Genomic DNA, 21921 nt, shown 5'->3' with positions numbered 1-21921 from the left:
CCATTCATCAACAACATAACGCAGTTGATATCTTTCATCAGGAATATATATATGTCAAATTCCAACTTGTGCCTTACCCGGCCAACATATTTGTCTCTTTAAGGGTGGACTGTCATTTATGTGGCAAACTTCTACTTTGTGTTGGCCGGGTAAGGCACAATTTGGAATTTGAAATACGACAAACGGAGAATGATGACTCAATCCGCCAATCCCTTCAGAATCTGAAGGTCAGCTTCACTGAAGGAAGGCTCTAAAACCAGAAAATATAAGGTACTAGCAATTCTCCATACTAAGTAAAACAAAATCACCATCAAACTTATCTAAGAAAATTAGCAAGTTTTAAGAAGTTCAAAACTTGAACTTGAATGTAAAATAGTCTTTTTACATCCAGATGTGATATATAATTCCGGAAAAAAAATCCAACCCAAAAGATGTACAGCTCCGGGAAAAACAAAACATAAAGGTTGATCACCGGTAACGACGTAGGGAGATGGAGTTGTTTCTCCTCCAGGTAGACCGGCGTGAAGGTCTGTTCTTGTGGTTGTTGTGACCCTTTCCACGAAGACCACGATTCTTCTTTCCCTCTGAGGTGAGCCCTCTGAGTTCTCTGTGCTTGTGCACTGGGTTGCAGATCCAGTTAATCCTTGGATCATTTCGGACGGCATTGTGTGCAGGGTCCACAAGAATAATCTCGTAGTACTTGTAAGTAGAGTCCTAAGTAAATGAAATACAGGCCATCTTTAATCAACCGGATACATCATCATATCAGCAACGTGAACTAAACAGTTATCAGTACACATATACATGCCAACGTGTAACAGTTCAATTCCTATTATTAGACAGAGTAATAATTCTACAGTGGATAGTAAGCGAGGGTTTGTAGCTTAGGCCACCAAGTTTGCGATCAGCACGTTCCTTGGTTAGTGGGTTTCCTATACCCTCGGGAACAGGCCTCTTGCGTCCTCCACGTCTCACACGCACCCGGTAGACAACAAACCCCTAACAAAAAAAAGTCTTAAGACACATCGGGGCTTCCCTCACGTAAGGCCCAATATTGAGGCCCATTACATAAGAAAGTAAACAAAATAGAAACAGAAACTAGCTACGTATAATGGGCCTTACGGTTTTCCAACTAACAAAAAGCAGCAATACGATAAGATAATTAGGGGAAGGTCTCTTTTGGATACGATAGATCCCCCATTGCACAAACCCTAGTGCTCTCAAGATTTCCATCGGTTACATACGATCTTCGATTTCTGAACCCTCGAGATCCGTCTTCTCAAAATCTCATCTGAGGATCTTTCGGTGCTTGGAGCTTCAAGATTTGCTTATTTGAAGCCACTCTTTCGATTGATCGGTTGTCTCTGCAGTTTCGTGAAGATTTTAATTGGAGACATCTTTAGCTGAGCTTTGCCCCTGCCATCTACGCTGTTCGATCTAACACGGACGTTCTCCCCAATCTGGATCCGGAGCTTGTCGGAAAATTCTCCCTTGATCTGTTGCTTGCTGCTGTCTTGACGCGCGTGAGAGGAAAGTCGAATCGGACAAGTACAGAAACCATATGAGTTTTTTCTTGTAGTTACTTTTTTTTTTTGTTGGCCTCCTCCTATATAATTTTTTTTATTTGCGGGAAGGGCCTAGATTCTTAAGAGTCTTTGTGAGTTTGTTTCTTTCATAATGGTTTAATTAAGTTAGTAATAATAATATCATATATATGTATTTTTTTATTCCATTATTCAGATAAATCGAATGGCAATTTATTACAAGTTTAAGAGTGCCAAGGCTTATGATACCATCTCCATGGATGGTCCTTTTATATCAGTTGGTTTTCTCAAAGAGAAAATTTACGAAACTAAGCATTTGGGCAGTGGTAAAGACCTTGACATTGTCATCTCTAATGCCCAAACTAACGAAGGTTTGTTTCTTTTCCTCTCATCTTACTCATGTGTTTTTATATGAAGAGCTGTGGTGTCGTTTAGTTGTCTTGCTTAAATAAAAAAGTGAGCTACTTTCCTTGTTAATTGAATCAGTTGAATTAAATTGGTTAAACCTATGGTGATGACGACACCATCAGTTAAATGTTGGATACTGAGTTTTCTTTTAGTTGAATATTATTACTTCTCAGGTTAAACTGTTCTTGATTGATTGTGGTTGTGAATCGCTAGAATTAGATATTTGGTGCTATGTAAATACAAGCTGTGGCCTTTATATATTTTCTTCTCTACTATTGTTCTTTCAGAATATCTGGATGAAGCAATGTTAATCCCAAAGAATACATCTGTCCTAATTCGCCGGGTCCCTGGACGCCCTCGCATCAGAGTTATCAACCAACAAGAGTATTCTCCGATACCCCCATTATCTTAGTCTCTTGTCTCTTTTTCCTTTGACTCATGTGTAATGATGTAAATATCTACTACGCTTTGCAGGCCGAGAGTGGAGGAGAAAGTGGAAAATGTTCAGACTGAAGTGAACAATCATATTGCTACCGTTGCATCTGCTGTGAGTTGTTCACGGCAATCTTTTATTGGTTATTTTTTATTAGCACTGACTTCGACTATCTTGTTCTTGTTATTAACTCGCTCGTAAAATCTACGTTATAGGTTGAAGATGAGTTTGACGAGTTTGGGAATGATTTTTATTCAGTTCCTGCTGCCACAGCTGTTAATTATAGTAACCCATGTCCTGATCCTCCACCAGCCGATGAGAAAGTAGATGAAGAAACGAAACTCAAGGCGTTGATAGACACTCCAGCATTAGACTGGCAGCAGTAAGTAGTCTTCTTTAACTGATAGGCACGGTCATGTTAACTAAATCTTGGGCAAACAGTTTGTTTATTTTTCTTTCGTGTGACAGACAAGGTGCAGATGGTTATGGCCCGGGCAGAGGTTACGGGAGGGGTATGTCTGGAAGGACGGGTGGACGCGGTTTTGGTAATGGTAAGTTCATCAATTATTGTCCAAAATTTGAGTTTAACTTTGCAGTAGAATGCAAGATACTGAAGCAGAGTTTACTTTTGTTGAGCAGGAATGGAAAGGAAAACGCCGCCACCAGGATATATATGCCATCGTTGCAATGTTCCTGGTATGTCAGTTCTGGAGAATATTTTGTTATTATTGATGGTTACGGTTCTAATATTGTCACAAGTGTGTATGGTTTTATATATCCTCGGAAAATAGAACTGTGTACTAAGCGTTTGTTTTCTTACTCAGGACATTTTATTCAGCACTGCCCTACAAATGGCGATTCTACATATGATGTTAAGAGAGTTAAACCACCTACTGGTATTCCCAAGTCTATGCTAGTGGCGACCCCAGACGGCTCTTATTCCTTGCCAAGTGGCGCTGTTGCAGTTTTGAAACCAAATGAGTACGTTTTGTTGTCACAAGTTTACATTTTCACATGAATTCAGTCTGAATGTTTTTGTGTCATTTTAACAAACCTCAGGGATGCGTTTGAGAAGGAAATGGAGGGGTTGCGGTCAGTAACACGTTCTGTCGGGGAGCTTCCTCCTGAACTAAAATGCCCCTTGTGCAAAGAAGTGATGAGAGATGCTGCCCTGACGAGTAAATGCTGCTACCAGAGCTTCTGTGACAAGTGTAAGTTCTCTTGTCAAATTTGCCAGTTCTTCTTTAATCATTATCTATTTCAGATCATGGCTTTTTGACTTCATTAATCTACAAATTCAGGTATCAGGGATCACATAATTGCAAAGTCAATGTGTGTTTGTGGAGCCACCAATGTACTAGCTGATGATCTTCTACCAAACAAGACCCTCAGGGATGCTATAAACCGTATCATGGAGTCTGGTAACAGTAGTGCTGAGAACGCTGGCAGCATGTGCCAAGTCCAAGGTAACTCATTCTCTCGTTAGTACTCTGTTCTATTTGTTTGTACCATCATCGCTAAACTAATGCATATTGAATCTTAGATATGGAGTCTGCACGTTGCCCACCTCCAAAGGTTCCGTCTCCTACTACTTCTGCTGCATCTAAAGGGGAAAAGAGACCAGCTCCTAGTAACAACATTGAGACTTCAACTCCAAAGCCTTCAGTAGAAGTAGCGGAGATCACAAGTGCTCCTAAGGTGTCTGAAGAAATAGTTAAAGTGGATAAACCAGTTGATGCATCCGAAAGCTTGAATGGCAAGGAAGCAGTAGTTTCACAGGTGAATACGCAAGCTCCCAAGGAAGAAACACAGCAGCAGGCTGTTCCCGGGGATCAAGGTAGTAACTGGCTGTCATTCATTTATGATAAAGAAGAGAAAGAGTTGCTTATGAAATTGTGTGCATTGATATTTGGCGACTAACATCTTCAATAATTAACGTATACTCTTGCTCTTAACCAGGAAAAAAGAAGAAAAAGAAACCTCGGATGCCTGGACCTGGTAGCTATTACTCAATCCTCTTTCTTCCCAGCCTATATTAATTGTATGGAGATGCTTAACAGATTGTGATATGTTTGCAGACATGCAATGGAACCCCATGCAGCATCAAGCAGGCCCCGACTATATGATGCCGCCACCGATGGGTCCAGGTCCAAGTAATCATTTCTTCAACGGTGTGCAACCGGGCTTCAACGGCTTTCAACCAGGGTTCAATGGCTTTCATCCTGGTTTCAATGGATTTACAGGGCCTTATCCGGGCGGGATGCCACCTTTTGTTGGTTATGGACTAGGCCCCATGGACATGTATGGCGGTATGTTGCATCAAGATCCTTTTGCTGCAGCACAGGGCTTTGGGTTCCCTAACATACCACCACCTCACAGGTACTCATAGATTGTTTGTAATGTTTTTTCTTCGTTATAGCTAGTAAGTTTATATATATATATAATGGCGTATTTGTATTTGACTTGAGAAGGGACCTTGCGGAGATGGGGAACCGTATGAATGTCCAACGTCCTATGATGCCGGGGAGAGAGGAATTCGAAGCTAGGAAAGCTGAGATGAAACGAAAGCGTGAAAACGAGAGACGGGCAGAAGGGTAATAACACTTTACTGTCACTGCCCTCATGCTCTCACACTTCTTCTGCTGCATCATGTTAGCTGATTCTTTGTTTTGTATGTGGTGCAGAGGGAATGTCTTGAGGGAAGGTGAGAAGAGCAGAATGATGAATAACAACTCGGCAGACTCTTCCTCACCCATGAAGCCAAAATCTGTATGTATCATTTTGTTGTCTCAGTTATCTCTCGCTACTCTATATCTCTCAGCCAACTGGTTTGGCTTGAAAGACACTGCACGTTTTCAACACACTTTCACTCTCTCTTTGAAATCTAATCCCTTATCGCTCCCTGCATTTATCTATCATTACATAAAAGGAAAATGGAATGATTCCTCAATTGCTAAAAGTGCATCAGTTATTGATTTTATTTTTGCATTTTGTATATTAAAATGTAGATATCGGGTATATTTCATATTTTTTTAAAAAGATATATTGATTAAAGTGATGCTAAATAACGTTAACTATTTTTAATATGCATATCGCTATTTTTAAACTAAAAACATTTTTGTAATCTTCACGCCAGGTTAAAACAAAGGCTTTATAGTGGTTAGATGGGCCATTTGTTGGGCCTAGTGCATTTATTATGGGCTTAAGACAAATTTTCGGCGCTATTACAAATCAATTTGTAGTGCACTAGTTACGACCATTTGTTGATGCCTTGTTGTACAATGAATAGGGACATGGACCTCCGCCTCCGACCCCTAATTACGACCGTCGTCGGCGATCGGAGGGATTATCATCAGAGCGTCAGTCATCTCGGCCAAGGGTCAACTCGCCCTCCCGAGTACCTAGCAAGAAATCTGAGCATGATCATCACCGCAGCCGCCGGGATGATGATCGAAGTCGCGAACGCCACCGGGACGATGACCAAAGCCGGGAACGCCACCGGGATGATGATAAAAGCCGAGAGCGTCACAGGGAATCTGATCGTAAGCACCGTAAGAGATCGGACATGCCATCATCGGAGCCAACTTCAGAGTTCGTTGATAACCACAAGTCCGGCGTATTCTCTAGGATAAGCTTTCCAGAGGGGGCATCTTCAGGCAAACAACGTAAAACGTCGAAGTCTTCTCCCGCGCCGCCAGAGACCTCGACGGCTGCCGCCGTTTCATCGACTCGTCGTCATAGTGGGAGGGAAAGAGAGTCGGCAGAATACGAATCCAGTGATGATGAAGACAGGCATTTCAAGAGGAAGCCGTCAAGGTACTACGAGCGGTCTCCATCGGTGGCAGATTCCGATGTAGGTGACGAGCATTTCCGTCGTTCGAAGCGATCAAAAGGAGAAAGGTGGCGCGCTTGATTCATTCAGAATTGAAACTCCTTTCATAGAGAGTCATGTGCATGGTACAATGAAAGAGGATGCCTTGTGACACTGAGGTCGCAGATATGTTTAATCTGCTATGTTGTGAGAATTAAAGAAATAAGTCATTGTAATCGACTTTTTTTTTCTTCTGTAAATATAAATGGATTTTTGTTTCTCACTCAATGATGATGCTCTTCATTATGACTTTTTATCTTCTAAAAAGCTTCTTTTATTGGAGGTTATCAATTCTCAAACCATATAAAATTACATCTTGTATAGTCTTCAGAATGACATCTACTTTTTTGATTAACTGAAATATAATCTTGGGCTTATTTGTCCAATAACAAAATTCATAATAGAAATGAAGTGGATGACACTGATGTTGACATAACAAGAAGCTATCATTTATTCTATAATTTATCTTGTTCTAACTATTTTAGTTATAAGTGATCGGTGAAAAAAGAAAAAAAGAGATAACTTTGACGTTTTAAGGTGTGGACACTGTAGTAGATAACTGTTCAGAACGAGAGATATGGATGATATCCACGTAACTTGTGTTTATTACCACATATAATTTTAGATTAATGATGTTCCATGAAATAAATAAATGAATTAACACTACAAGAAAACAAAAAATTTACCAGGGCGTTTTTCCTCGTGAATTCGTCGTAAAAGCAAGTTTACGAAGAATTACCGAGGCAATCCGTTTCGTCATTAAACGTTTGTCGTAAAGCATATTTTCTCGCTAATTCGTCGTAACATAGCGAAGAAATAATTTCGTCGTAAAAACGAAGAAAAGCACTTCGTCGTAAAGAGCACGTAAAGCTTTTCCACGTAATTAATAAAAACTTACAGCGTAAATTCTGAACCACGTCTTTCTGACGTAGTGAGGCGTCTTACTATAGTTCGGATGTGGCATGGAGAAGTAATCTTTCATCGTGTCGGTTACGTCCGATGCAAGACATTCGTTAATCCCAAACCTGGAAAATACAAATTATTTTTAAAGTTATAAAAGAATTTAATACGAATAAAAAAAAATGTAACATACCACAAAGTTCCGTCCGGTCAGTCGGGGTCGATGACTGGTAAACCTTCTCTGCCTGGCAGACGGAGAATGTCTTCTACAGTGTACTGCGAGTAAGGAGCACTCGGAGGCACCATCAAATCGGGATGAATCTCGGCGGGCATCGGAGGTGCCATCGGAGGAGGCACAGGAGGAGGCATCGTCGGATGAGCCACCGGGAGAGGCACATGAGGAACCGATGGTGCACTAGAAGAAGGAGACCCAAAGACTCTCTGAGTGTACTGAGTCTCGGGGACAGTCTCCTGACCCGAAGAACCGGGAGCTGAAGAAGACGACGGGTATAAACGACTACCCGGCTCACCGAACATCTCTCTGTAATGGGCAGTAAGTCTACCTTTGCGAACCTGAGAAAAAAAATTAATTTTTTAAATTTTCGTCAACAGTATATTTCTCAACATTATCCACCTAATCAACACTAAATAACATAAGATCCGTAAACCTATCTAAATTTCCTATACTAACCACCTAATCTATCCTAAACTAACCAAATTAGAGAGGAACTAGAGAGGCTTACCATTGCAACGAAACAGGGAGGAAATGGAGAGGAAGTAGAGAGGAAAGAAAGAGTGAGCGCTCGGGGGTATATATAAGATTACATACCGTCGCAAATTCCTCGTAAGGTTACGACGAATTACAGAGGCCCGTATTTTTTTTACGACGAAACAACGACAAATTACAAAGGCCCCCGTTTTATTGTACGGGGAATTACAAAGGTCCGTGTTTTAATATACGAGGAAGTTACGACGATTTAGCTTACGTGGAATTACCGAGGAAAGCTTCCCTATAAATATACTCGTAACTCTCCTTCTCAACCCACACACAAACTCCCAAATCACACCCTATCTCACATCATACTCCCAAATCAAATCCTATTCAAATTATAAATATTTGAGAAAAAAGGAAGAGAAGAAGATATTGGAATTTATGTTGGTGAGACTTAAGTAATATAATTACTGGAAGTCTTGCCACATGTAAATCCAGTATATTTCTTCTTTTTTTTTTCTAGTTTTTACACTACGAGGTGTTTACGACGATTTATGTTACGAGGTGTTTACGATGATTCCGTCCTACGTGGAATTAAAGAGGGCCGCGTTCTTCATTTACTTTACGGGGTGTTTACGACGATTCTCTCCTACGTGGAATTAACGGGTTTTGCTTTCTTTATTTTTTTAATTTCGTCGTTATTTCCACGTTAGTCAACGACTGTTTCGTTAGCTCCAAAGTAGTCGATTTGCGCTTCAATTTGTTCTCCAGTTAGATATGGAGGAGGAGTGTCTCTCACAACCCTTTTGTGCCTAAACAAATTCTTGTTTCTTCGGTAAGGATGGCCAATGGGAAGAAACCGACGGTGACAATCAAACAAACTTGTCTTCCTACCATTCTTCAGTTGAAACACATCTGTCGTTCCATTACAATATGGACAAGCTAATCTCCCATGTGTAGTCCATCCAGACAACATCCCATAGGCAGGAAAATCACTTATGGTCCACAAAAGCATCGCTCGCATCGTAAAATTCGTCTTCGTTGAACAGTCATACGTCCTCACCCCTGTTGACCACAAATCCTTCAACTCTTTTATCAGTGGTTGTAAGAAAACATCCAGGGACCTTTTTGGATGGTTCAGACCAGGTATTAATATGGTCAAGAATAGCAACTCCCGTTGCATGCACATCTCCAGTGGCAGATTGTATGGTGTAAGAAAGACTCGCCATAATGAATATTCTCTCCCTGACATTCCAAATAGACTAAATCCATCTGTGCATAGTCCGAGATACACATTGCGGCTATTGCTAGCGAAATCCAGATATACTTTGTTGAAATGTTTCTAGGCTCGGCATGCCATCTCATCTTCTCAGCAGTCTACTCTGATTGATACAATCTTTTCAATCTGTCTGTAATTGGTAGGTACCACATTCTTTGGTACGGTACCCTATTACGTCCCCGTCCTTGCGGCTTGAATCGTGGCTTCTTGCAGAATCGACATTCTTCTAGCTTCTCATTATCTCCCCAATAGATCATGCAGTTGTCGATGCAAACATCTATCATCTCCGAAGGCAACCCAAGACTATAAACCAGTTTGAATCTCATAATAAGAATCAGCAAACACATTGTCTTCCGGCAAATACTCTTTAAATAAGTCCGCCCATTCGTTCATGCAACTTTCAGGTAGATTGTGATCAGTCTTAATATTCCTCATTCTAGCAGTCAACGACAATTTAGAGAGACCTTCTCTACAACCACCGTATCTCTACAACATCTGTAAAGTGGTTGATTCACCGCGTTTAACATTTCGTAAAACTTTTTTGCATCTATATTAGGTTCTTCATCTTCATCATGAGCTACAAATGCATCAGCTACCATATCATGAACCCTATCATAATCTACCATCTCCTCCTGATGGTAACTATGTTCATTATGCAAATGATGATCAACCGGTTCTTCCTGAAAATTGATATTACTACTACTAGCTTCATTCTGATCATAATTAAAACCTTCTCCATGTTGAAACCATATATAGTAATTTGTCGTGAAATCTCTATTTATTAAATGCTTCCAAACATTTTCACGGTTTGCCAGTTTCGAATTGTTGCATTTCCGACAAGGACAGAACATCTTACCACTTTCTTGGGCGAGTGGTGTTGAATCTGCTTGATGCATAAATGTCTCCAGCCCCGCAAGGTATTCTTTCGTCACTCTCCCGTTAGCATCTTGTGCATATACATCCACTTCCGCAACTCGTAAATAGTTCCGGAGCCAGCCATTTTTTTTTCTTTTACGTTTTTTGTTGTTGGTGTGTTTAAAATGATGTTCAAACATCCATATTTATAGGAAATTTCGAATCTGGTAGTTGTAATTTTCCTATGAATTTACGACGAAAATTAATTAGGTGCAAAAAAAAAACGTGTAACACCTACAAAGTTGGTGGATTCAAAATTTTTTTCGCTAAACACACGTAAATCATTTCCTCGTAAATAACACACGAAGTTTACGTCGACTTTACGAGGAACGTACGTGAAAAATAATATCATCGTTATTTCCTCGTAAAAGACACGTCACGTTACATCGACTTTACGACGAACTGTTTTTGTCGTTAGTTTACGAGGAAATAACGATGATACTATTTTTCACGTAAGTTCCTCGTAAAGTTGACGTAAATTTACGAGGTTTGTTTTTCCTCGTTAATTTTCTTCGTTAAGCTTGAGTTTTCTTGTAGTGTAACAGTGTAGAAACTGAAATGAATTTAGTGCATGATGAAAAATAAAAGGATGGTTTCATTTCATATGAGAAATAATATATGACTAACCCAACACACAACTCTTAAATGTTAAATTCATACATAACTTTTGAATATTAAATCCTAAATTGGTATCACTAAACCCAAACTTGAGCCTCCACCTTTCAAATACTAAATCCTAAATGCTAATCACGAAATCCTAAATCCTAATCACTAACCCCTAAACCCTAAACCCAAGTATATATCCTAAATCCAGATAGAATGGAACAAAAAAATAATATAGTACATAATGGTGAACAAAATAGAACACTCTTTATTAATTGTCAAATGGACCGATATATGATAGGGTCACTAAATCCAAATCTCAACCCCCACCTTTCAAATACTAAACTCTAAATCTTAATCACTAAACCCTAAATGAATAAACTAACATTTAAGCTTCATATTATCCGATTATACCTTCCACATATGCAAGTTGCTGGTACAAAAGATGAAATAATGACCCAAAAAAAGAAGAAAGACACACCACTGATTATGAAAGCTAAACTTTAATTAAAGAAGCATAAACCCAAATAGAATGTATATAATATGGTTTACTAAACCCAAACCTCTACTTACTAAATCTAAACCCTATGCATGAAACTGTAAACCCAAATACAATCTATAAATTATTTCCCAATATAGAACACTTGAAGGCACATTTACTTGGTTAGCATGTTATATATCTTCTATTCCATATAGTCTAATATTTCAAATAGTCAAAAAGTTTCGGCAGTATATCCATAGTATGAAATGCAAATAGTAAATCCCCCCCCCCCCCAGTTATGCACTTTGTTCATTTTCACTAATCTTGGGACCTAAATAAAAATTAAGCAAACAAATTTCTTAAAAACAATAGGAAGTTGCCAAAGAATCTGGACCATTTCTTATGCTCAGCACATCACCATCTTAAAATAAACAACTTAAGCACGTCGTCTAAATGTGTTGGAAGTGCCACACACGAAACCAAGTGGGGAGAATAATATAAACTTTACACAAAAAGCGACTATATATCAAGGGACTTCACGTTGAACTATATCATAACAAAGAAGAGAAACTAAAAAGAGCAGCTACGGGTAGAATGAGATCCCCAAAAATTATGGGATTAGGGCATTGCATGGTTTATGTTGTGGTCTTTAGCGCCATCGTAGCTGCAGCTTACCCTTATGAATCTCCCCCAACAACTCAGAAATATCCCCCAGTCCATAAAACCAAATCACCATATCCACCCAAAAAGAATTCCCCATATTACTCGGCACCACCATCTCCTCCACCACAATATAGAAGACAAGGCCCTAAATATACACCACATCCAAAACCATATATCTACAGTTCCCCACCACCTCCGTCATACTACTCTCCTTCCCCGAAGGTCGAATACAAATCTCCACCACCCCCTTATGTCTACAGCTCCCCACCACCTCCACCATACTACTCTCATTCCCCGAAGGTAGACTACAAGTCTCCACCACCGCCATATGTATACAGCTCTCCACCACCGCCACCATACTATTCTCCTTCCCCGAAGGTAGAGTACAAGTCTCCGCCACCACCATACGTTTACAACTCTCCACCACCTCCACCATACTACTCTCCTTCTCCTAAGGTCGAATACAAGTCTCCACCACCACCATACGTGTACAGCTCCCCACCACCTCCGCCATACTACTCTCCTTCTCCGAAGGTAGAGTACAAGTCTCCTCCTCCTCCTTATGTCTACAGCTCCCCACCACCTCCGCCACACTACTCTCCTTCTCCGAAGGTAGAGTACAAGTCTCCACCACCTCCATACGTTTACAACTCCCCACCACCTCCACCATACTACTCTCCTTCACCAAAAGTAGAGTACAAATCTCCACCACCTCCATACGTCTACAGCTCCCCACCACCTCCACCATACTACTCTCCTTCCCCAAAAGTTGACTACAAGTCTCCACCGCCGCCATATGTCTACAGCTCTCCACCACCTCCACCATACTACTCTCCTTCCCCGAAGGTAGACTACAAGTCTCCACCACCGCCACCATACTACTCTCCTTCTCCGAAGGTAGACTACAAGTCTCCACCACCACCTTACGTTTACAGCTCTCCACCACCCCCACCATACTACTCTCCTTCTCCTAAGGTCGAATACAAATCTCCACCACCACCATACGTTTACAGCTACCCACCACCTCCGCCATACTACTCTCCTTCTCCGAAGGTAGAGTACAAGTCTCCACCACCTCCATACGTCTACAACTCCCCACCACCTCCACCATACTACTCTCCTTCCCCAAAAGTTGACTACAAGTCTCCACCGCCACCATACATTTACAGCTCACCACCACCACCATACTACTCTCCTTCCCCGAAGGTATACTACAAGTCTCCGCCACCGCCATATGTATACAGCTCCCCACCACCTCCACCATACTACTCTCCTTCGCCAAAGATGGTCTACAAGTCTCCACCACCGCCATACGTCTACACCTCCCCACCACCTCCACCATACTATTCTCCTTCCCCGAAGGTAAACTACAAATCTCCACCACCGCCATACGTCTACAGCTCCCCACCACCTCCACCATACTATTCTCCTTCCCCGAAGGTAAACTACAAGTCTCCACCACCGCCATACGTCTACAGCTCACCACCACCTCCACCATTCTATTCTCCTTCCCCGAAGACCGAATACAAGTCTCCACCTCCGCCATACGTGTACAGCTCCCCACCACCTCCACCATACTATTCTCCTTCGCCAAAGGTTGACTACAAGTCTCCACCACCGCCATATGTCTACAGCTCCCCACCATACTACTCGCCTTCCCCAAAAGTTTCCTACAAGTCTCCACCACCTCCACCATATGTCTACAAAATGCCCTACTACTAATTTTTAAATTGTTTCTTTAACAAGCAACATGATTCATTGCTATTGTTTTTTTTGATGAAATTGTCTTTTGATTTTCCGTTGTTGTTGCCTCCTCTATTTTATGGTTTTATAATACCACTAAAATTTGGCTACTTTTTGGATGCACCTATTTATTGGTAGATGTTGTTCAAACTCACTCTAAATTTGAAATAATTACATTTTCCTATCCAATAATTTGCATTTAAATTAAATTTAGTCATTTTTATATGGAATTCTGTTCATTAGTTTCATATTGGTGAAACATTGAAAAATTGTTGATGTATGCTTGTAGTTTTATTTTTAGTGAAATAATCTGTGCACCAGCAAGATAATTTTGAGTAATTAAGCTGAATTGAAATAAAACATTCTTGACATAATTCTATTGTAGTGCATATTAAATCCAAAACCCATATATGTGTATTAGAATTTTATAGATCTTTTTTACGCCTCACTAACTGATGTTGTTGTTTATTCTGAATGCTTTTTATCTAACCAAAATATATAGCCTCAATTACACAATTAAATATGGTCGGATTGGTAGCCGACTACCCAATAAATTTCAAGGACGGTAGATATTGGAGGAAATATTAACAATACTAATATTTGGAATCCCTCGGTTTATAAATTATTTGTTGAAAATGTAACAATTTCCTGAAATTTAACTTTGTCGATAAAAATCGACTTTATTTTTATATTTAGCTACGACTGTTTTGTAAGTAGGTGAATCTTTGGAAAGAGAGGAATGAGAGAAGACACCAAACGGGGTTTCGGACAGTGGAACATGTGGTTCGGATCATTAATAAGGCTATGCAAAATAGGATTACTTCTCTTCGATATAAGGCTGACCACAAGTTTACAGGCTTGATGTGTCGGTGGTTCGAAGTTACGGCTTAGCTCACATGATCTTGAAATTTATTTTTTACATTCATTGTATATTTTTTTCTTTTATAGTTCTTATAGCCTCTCATAACCTATTGTAAATTCCTAATATTATTCACTGATCAATAAATTTCACATTTTAACAACAAAAAAAAACTAGGCGAATCTCTTTGTTTTTCACAATAAAAAGACATTGTGATAAAATACAATTTGTTGATTTCAATATATTTTGATGATCTTTAGTTAATTTATATCTAAAATGAAAATTAAAGTCTTTGAAACATATTTTATATACGTAAAAGCTATACGAAAATACCATTTCAAAAATTTTAATTAATACAATCAAATATTTTCTTATTTTAAAATTTTAATATAAAAAAATCTTAAAAAATAGATTTTTTCTAAATTAATAAGTCTGCAAATTAATAAAATATTATAGTCCCACCATTATTAGTATATAGACTTTTCACTGTAGTACAATTTCAGGTGCATAGCTCATATTAGAATATAATTAATTACATGGTAAATGTGATATGTTACATCTTTGTTTTTGCGTCTAGGAGTAACTATGGATTTCCAGTGCGCCTATTGAAGATGGATTAGTTAGGTTTAGTAATATTGAGGGTATATATGAATGAACACAAGCGAAGAGCATCCCATAGACATTGCCAATTTGTGATATAAAATTCTAAAGGACGCGCTAATGAGTTTTAATGAGATGATGCATGTATTTATTTTGGTCGGTCTAAATTACTAAAATGATTGTGGGAACCGAAATTCGCACTGTCGATTTCCGTTTAAATAAGGAAATTAAGAAAACCCTAGTTTCCCAGAGGACCCGGATATCTGTTAATTACCACACGTCAAGCAATCAGAACACGAGAATAACAACGATAAAAATAAGAAATCGAAAAGAGAGCAAAGTAGATCTTATTCCGAATCTGCGTATGAGCGTTACAACAAGGTATAAGCCTGGGCTCGAGAGCTGTCGGCGAGATTCCTAGTTCTAGCAACCCTAAGACGGCTAAACCTAATTGAGTCGCAGCTCGAAATAACAAAAACGGAAAGTTGCCTAAATCGCTCTAAGTGCTAAGTTTGCTCTCAAAAAGTTCTCCCTTCTGCTCCTCGCCTAGGACTCCTTATATACTAGCTCCAAGGTCGGTTTACGCTTTTACTCTTTTGCCCTTAAGCCGTCATAGCATAAAAATGGAGATATTCCATTTTTCCCGATCTTCACAATTATCTTCAAAACTTCCGTATTTATCCGCGGAAACTTGACATTTATCCTTCCTCGTGGGCCAAGCGCGAACCATGCTGTGGTTCACGGGCTTTTGGTTAAGAAAAATCGTAGGATGGGCCTTGAGTCGTGTTTTAGGTCCCTTTGGGCCGTCTTCCGACTTGACACGTTTACTACGAGTTTTCCGCGGTTTCTAATCCGCGAAGTTTGAGCTTGGCTGAGCTCGGTCGCTACGTAGCGACCGAGCGGGACGATCGCTTGGTCGCTACGTAGCGACTGAGCGGGACGATCACTCGGTCGCTACGTAGCGACCGAGCTTTGGCCCGAGCTCGGTCGCTTCGTAGCGACCGAGCGGGACGATCGTTCGGTTTGAATCCCAAAGAACACTTCTTCGTAAAAATAACCTCGTATAGGTTATTTTTACGAAAATTACATCCCTTCTTTTACTAACTCTTTCGGAAATACGATCTCTGAGGATTTTCGGGTGGTAATTCCGTCGTAACCGTTTTTGACCCCAACAGTTAGCCCCCCAGCCCGTTAGGATCATGCATGGGGGATCCTAGCGTGCGGTTAGGCATGTTTGGCAAGTTAGGCGTGATGGATGGAATTAATATGCGAAAGTCCGAGCTTGACTAGTAAATCCTCATGTCTTATAAGAAGAGAGGTAACTTGTTCCATAATTTTTTCACTTTCTTGTTTTTCTGTAAGATCTTTCAAAAAACTTTCTATCTTTCTCCCCACCCTTTTCCTCTATTCTCTTAAGAGAAGTGTAAAGATGTCGAGCAAGAAAAAGATTGCGAAAAAGGGTCCTCGTCCGCGAGTCCTTACGAAGAGCTCGTCGTTCCGAAGATGGAGTTCGTGCTTCACTCGGTGCATCCTGCCGAGAACGAGGCATGGTGGGTTGCTCATTATGGCTCGTTGATCCCTCCCAAGGAGAAGCCATTCCCGGTCCTGGTCCATCGTGGAGTCGAGGAAGAGGATGCAAGCAGGACTACTGACGAGTTTCTCGCGACGATGCGGTCGTTCTACCACATCCCGGATGTTGTGGAGTTCCGGATTCCCAGCCGCGGGGAATGTGCTAACAACCCCCCGGAGGGTTACTTTACTTGTTATGAGGCGTTCATAGTGCGTTGTCGCCTCTGGTTCCCCATACCCGAAATTCTCGTCCGAGTGTTGGACCGCTTCGAAGTCGCGATAAGTCAGTTGACACCCCTTGCCATTCAGCACCTTATTGGGATCTTGATCCTAAGCTATGAGCATGGCCTTTCCCTTTCCGTCGATCATTATGAAGCGCTTTTGAGGCTTCAACTTGTCAAGGATACGGATAAGCATAGGTTTGTCCCTCGGAAATTTATGTCGGTGGTTAAGAAGTTCATTTCGAACTTCAACTTGTGGAAGAAGTTCTTTTTCTTTGTTCGTTTGGACGCTGCGTCCGTCGAAGAGAGTTGCATTCCACTGTTCCGGAGGTTGCCGAACAATCGTCCCTTCATCAATCCTCTTGCTCCGTTCCCTGAGGACATTATCGCGGTGAGGGATCTTCTCAGGAATGGTCCCTTCTTCTGGACTTCTTTCACGCCGAGAAGGGTTCGGAAGGCACTGAAATTTGTGCAACCTGGTCCAGCTTTGGACGCGGATACGGGAAGCGACTCCGAACCCGACGACCAGAATCCCGTCGAAGCTCCGACAGCTGCGCCGGAGTCGAGCTCTTGGAAGGGAAAAGATGTCGATCTTGGCGACATAGAGTTTTCGATGGACGACTCTATGCTTCCAGGATGGGATCCGAACCTTGCTTACGGCGACGGAAGCGGTTCGAGCGAGGCCCCCATTCCGGACTTCGATGATTTCTTTGCTGGCTGCCATCGGGTTTCGATGCTCCTCCTCCTACGAAAGAATCGGCGAGGCCGAGAGTCGTTGCGGAAGGATCTCGCATCATCAATGGGGTTAGTTTTTTTTTTTTTTTTTTTTTTTTTTTGGTGGGAATTTTTTAGTGATTATCCTATGTATGGATTTGTAACACGCCCATCGATTTTGCAGGGCCTGAGCTTGCTGGGCTCGGCCATCGAGGCGGGTCATAGAGAAGCCATGGTCTACCGCTTCAAGGCGGAGAAAGCGGAGCGGGATCTCGCTCGCGTGCAAGGCGAGATGCTGGAGCGAGAGGCACAGCTTACTCGTGATCATGCGCGGGCTGTTCGTAGAGCGGAGAGGAAAGGCAAAAGAGAAATCGTCGAGGTGATGAAGACTCGCGCATCTCAGTTCCAGGTTGAGTACGGGAACCTTAAGAATGCCTTTACCTCGGTGGGCGACTTTCGCGAGTGCCGTGGTTCGGTCGGAAGTCTTTGGAGGACGCAAGCCGACGACTATGTGTTTGAAGAGGAAATGAGCTTGATGAAGAGTGGGATGAGTGACCGTGCCCATGCTGAGGCGCTTATCCCTCCGATCGACGAGAGGATTCAAGGGTTCTGGGATTCCATCCCGGTTTCTCCTGATACCGAGGAGGTCCCGATCGATTTTCACGATGGTGGCGAGGAAGTGGATCGTCCTGCGGATGCGTTTGGTGCTTCGTTGTCCGGGGACTTTGACTTTGGATTATGAGGGATGGATCAGTTATCCTTGTTTTCGGCCGAATGTGGCCCTTTGAATTTGGATTTCGTTTAGGCCAAGATGGCCGTATTTGTATTTCCGGGACTGGCCGTTGGTGGCTTTGAATCCCTTGCCGCTTTACGCGGTTTATTTATATGATAAATGTTTTGTTTCGAGTTTTTCCTGAGTAGGGTTGAAGTAAATACGAGTTGTCGTCTCGTATGTAGTTCTAATTAGACGTTCAATCTGTTGGTTCGTTCGTGATTTTCGTAAAAATTTATCTGTCTTTACGATTTTCGAGAACATTGAGATACGAACGGAGAGGCATGGTTTATGATCTCGTATCTTTTAGATATCATGCCTTGAGATGTTTGAGACCAGAGCGTTGGGTTTAGGGCAAGACCTAGGTTTACTTTCGGTTAAGGTTTGTGCGGTGACTAGCCGGCTATCGTTTTTCCTGTTGCGATTTCTTCCTGACTCGCACCGGTTTAAAGTCCGCGATATGTTCTCGGCTTATATGACTTGTATGGTACGAATCGAGCATCTTCTCAGAATCAACTGGAAGTGCTAAACCAAAATTTCGGATTTTTGTTGTAGCGCGCTTTTGTCCTTGTGCTGGACGTTTTTAAAGATCAAAAGAGTGATCGGATTGCGTTTGTTTAAGACGGCTGGCGTGTTCGTCGGGGCCAATCGACGAACGGGATGTAAAGTTTTTGGTGGTCGCGTTCGGACAATTTGTTTAGCATTGTCCTCGAATTTTAACTTTTTGCGACGTCTCGCAGTTATTTTCGAGGATTATGCATGTATTTTTGCGTGTTTGAAAGGTGATAATCTTTACGATTTTTGGGCCGGATGAGGCCGCAGACGAGCGTAAACTGAAGCGTAAGCGTTTTCGATAAAAAGACAGTGTATATTGTAAAAAATTTTATGTTTCTAAAAACTCGATTACAATAATGGCGATTGTGGGAGTATACGAGTATACGCACCCACTCCCCCCCCCCCCTTTTTAGAGAGGGGGATAGCTGAACTCGTCTTTTGACAAGCTGCCTACGTACCCCTTTCGAGGATCAAGCCATCTCGTAGTTCTGTTTCATGCCGCGAGTGTTCTTACTCGGCGGTTGGTGTCGCGATGTCCGCCTTGACCGTGTCGATCGTGGCTGGGTCGACGCTATTTTCCGGATGTTCCGGTTGAGTTGTCGCGTGGGCTTCGGATTTATGTCGAGCTTCGACGTCCGATGCGTTTGCGTTGACAGACGATTTTACTTCGTCCTTGTGCGGGGCGCTTTTGGCCGAAGATCGATCTATCTTCGCGCGTTTGCCGTTTGCAGAAGCCGTGATTTGCCTTAACTTATGCTCCGCGAGGAAGCATAGTCGCGACTGTTTTTGGCATCCCCAGATGGCCGCGACTCCGCTCGGCGTTGGGAACTTGAGACCCAGGTGGTAAGTTGACGGAACTGCCTGCATGGCGTTGAGCCATGGGGTTCCCATGATCACGTTGTAGATAGCGGGATGGTCGACTACCGCGAATTCGACGATTTTCGTGATCTCCTTGGCCATGACTGGCAATTGGATTGATCCGAGAGTCATCGACACTTCGCCTGAAAAACCCGTGAGTGGTTTTGGCGTCGGAATTACCTCTCCGAGTTCGATACTCATCCGCTTGAGAGTGTCGCGGAAGATTACGTTGACCGTGCTTCCCGTATCGACGAGTACCCTTCCGACTTCTAAATCTCGTATGACGAGATCTATGACGAGCGGGTCGCAGTGAGGTTGGTCGATACCGCCGGCTTCTTCCTCCGTGAAGGTGATCGAGCAACTTTGGCCGTCTCGAGGAGGAGACCATGTAGGCCAATTTGCGCTTGATTCTGCCTTCCGTTGGTAAGCCTTGATGGCTGACACGGTATCGCCGCAGTATTGAGATCCTCCGATGATCATATTGACTCTGCGACGATTGTTATCGTTCCCTTTGTCATCCGGCCTCCTACCGCGTTTATCCCCAGGTTGGTTTCGTTGAGGAGATTTTTCGGCGGGCGGATTTCTGTCCGTCTTTGGAGGCCGATCAGAATCGAGGATGAGATCCTTGACGCTAGTTACTTCCGAAAGCTCTCCAGCGAGCAGCTTCGCGGCCAGTCTTGCTCCTAAGACTTTGCAATTAGTCGTGGAGTGTCCTCGGGATTGGTGGAACTCGCAGAAGGTGTTCTCGTCATACCCTTGATTGCGAGTCCATGTGTTGCCCGTGGTCCGGCCTTGATCCGAATTGATCGCATAGTTATGCGCTCCTTGGAGATCTTCCCCCTCGTGATGGACGTACTTGTCGTTACGAGAGTTCTTCTTTTTCCCCTTCGGATCTGCGTCTTTCGAGGATGGTCTTGCCGGCTTATGTTTTTGCGATAAGACTTTAGTTTCTTCCTCCACTATGATATAGTCCGTTGCTTTGTGGAGGGCGTCCTGGATCGTTCGCGGTTTGTCGAGAGTTATCCATTTTCTGAATTTCGACTTGTACCAGAGCGTCTTTCTCAGCGCGTCGATGGCCACTTTGTCGCTTATCCCGCTGACCCTGGACATTATCAGTTTGAACCGACTGATAAACTCGCGGAGGGGTTCGTCTTCCCTCTGGGAGAGACTCCAGAGATCAACATCGGAGGTTTCCCTGTCTATGAATACAGAGTACTGTTTGAGGAATTCCGATGCGAGCTGTCGAAAACTCCCGATGGTGTTGCGACGAAGGCGTGCGAACCATTCGAGCGCTGCTCCTTCAAGATTTTCGACGAACAGGCGGCAATAGCCGGCATCCTTTTCGCCGTCCTTCAGTCTTGCTCTTCCCATCGCGATGTGGAAAGCCTGAAGGTGCGCTTTCGGATCGGCCGTACCATCGTACTTCGGTACTTTGATCTTTCCCGGATCGGACACCCTCATGTCCGAAATGCGACTGGTAAAGGGGGTCTTTCGAGCTCCTTCCAGCAGTCGATCGATCTCGGGGGCAGCACTAGTAGCATGATGGATTTGAGACTTTACGGCTCTCACTTCTGCCGCAGTCTTGGTGATGTAGTCGCGAAGATCGCGGATATCCGATGTCTCGTCAGTGGATTTCCGAGCCTGTCGGCGCTTACTGCGAGTGAGCTCGGTTTGCCTTTCGGCCAGCTCCTCTTGTTCGTTCCAATAGGCGACTTCTTCTTCTTCCGTCATTGGTTTTTCGAACGGGGAGCCTTCCCGAGCGGATCGGCTTCTGGTCCTTCTTGGATGTCTGTCGACATCCTCGTCGGTGTCGTTGGAGACATCGCTAGGATCCAGGTCAATGTGTTCGGCTTCGTTATCCTCCGAGTCCTTTGCAGGGAGCGGAAGACTTTCAGAGTTCCCCTTTTCGATGGGAGACTTCTCGCTGGGGTTTTGACCGGAAGGTCGTTCCCGCGCGACTCCTGCTCTATCGAGTGGGGTGGCGAAATCGAGCCTCTTCCCGCGGATTTTGGTGGTTCCGCGGGGACGGATAGCTTGGGTCCTTGCCGTTAAGGTTTCAACCTGTTTGGTCAAGGTATTCACGAGCTTATCCTGTTCTTCCGACCTTTTTTCATAGGTGGCGAACATCTTTTTAAACTCCTCGAGAGTCGCGGCGTTGGCTTGCGCGTTGGCCGCAGATACGTCCGCTACCGGAGTGTGGAGATCGGTGCCGCTGCCTCCG

At 42.8% G+C, this 21921-nt stretch overlaps 2 protein-coding genes across 3 annotated transcripts; both read left to right on the top strand.

Moving 5' to 3' along the window:
- The first annotated feature begins 1136 nt into the window (after window positions 1-1136).
- On the top strand, window positions 1137-6523 carry LOC103868196 (E3 ubiquitin ligase PARAQUAT TOLERANCE 3). 2 transcript variants are annotated; one of them, XM_009146310.3, is made up of 16 exons: window positions 1137-1548; window positions 1741-1915; window positions 2240-2336; window positions 2427-2499; window positions 2601-2767; window positions 2854-2936; window positions 3025-3081; window positions 3210-3366; window positions 3445-3596; window positions 3687-3851; window positions 3929-4222; window positions 4345-4383; window positions 4464-4764; window positions 4857-4979; window positions 5070-5154; window positions 5675-6523. In XM_009146310.3, exons 2-16 carry the CDS (start codon window positions 1750-1752, stop codon window positions 6296-6298), a joined length of 2583 nt encoding a protein of 860 aa, XP_009144558.1. In that variant the 5' UTR covers window positions 1137-1548; window positions 1741-1749; the 3' UTR covers window positions 6299-6523. The 2 variants fall into 2 exon arrangements, with proteins under 2 accessions (XP_009144558.1, XP_009144551.1); XM_009146303.3 differs by having other exon boundaries at window positions 1137-1915.
- Window positions 6524-10149: 3626 nt separating this feature from the next.
- On the top strand, window positions 10150-13733 carry LOC117132873 (extensin-2-like). Its single transcript, XM_033288271.1, has one exon. It carries the CDS (start codon window positions 11741-11743, stop codon window positions 13529-13531), a length of 1791 nt encoding a protein of 596 aa, XP_033144162.1. The 5' UTR covers window positions 10150-11740; the 3' UTR covers window positions 13532-13733.
- The last annotated feature ends 8188 nt before the right edge of the window (window positions 13734-21921 follow it).

This window comes from Brassica rapa, chromosome A01 (assembly GCF_000309985.2).
Source record: "Brassica rapa cultivar Chiifu-401-42 chromosome A01, CAAS_Brap_v3.01, whole genome shotgun sequence".
NCBI lineage: Eukaryota > Viridiplantae > Streptophyta > Magnoliopsida > Brassicales > Brassicaceae > Brassica > Brassica rapa.
Note: the sequence above shows the minus strand (reverse complement) of the source record. Positions and strands in the feature narration are given on the sequence as shown.

Bases quoted from the DNA above. Each gene is read 5' to 3' on its own strand.
- LOC103868196 (XM_009146310.3), top strand. From the start codon at position 1,750: ATGGCAATTTATTACAAGTTTAAGAGTGCCAAGGCTTATGATACCATC. The intron at 2,337-2,426 runs GTATTCTCCGAT...TACGCTTTGCAG, and splicing joins AGAGTTATCAACCAACAAGA to GCCGAGAGTGGAGGAGAAAG. The intron at 3,082-3,209 runs GTATGTCAGTTC...TTTCTTACTCAG, and splicing joins CCATCGTTGCAATGTTCCTG to GACATTTTATTCAGCACTGC.
- LOC117132873 (XM_033288271.1), top strand. From the start codon at position 11,741: ATGAGATCCCCAAAAATTATGGGATTAGGGCATTGCATGGTTTATGTT.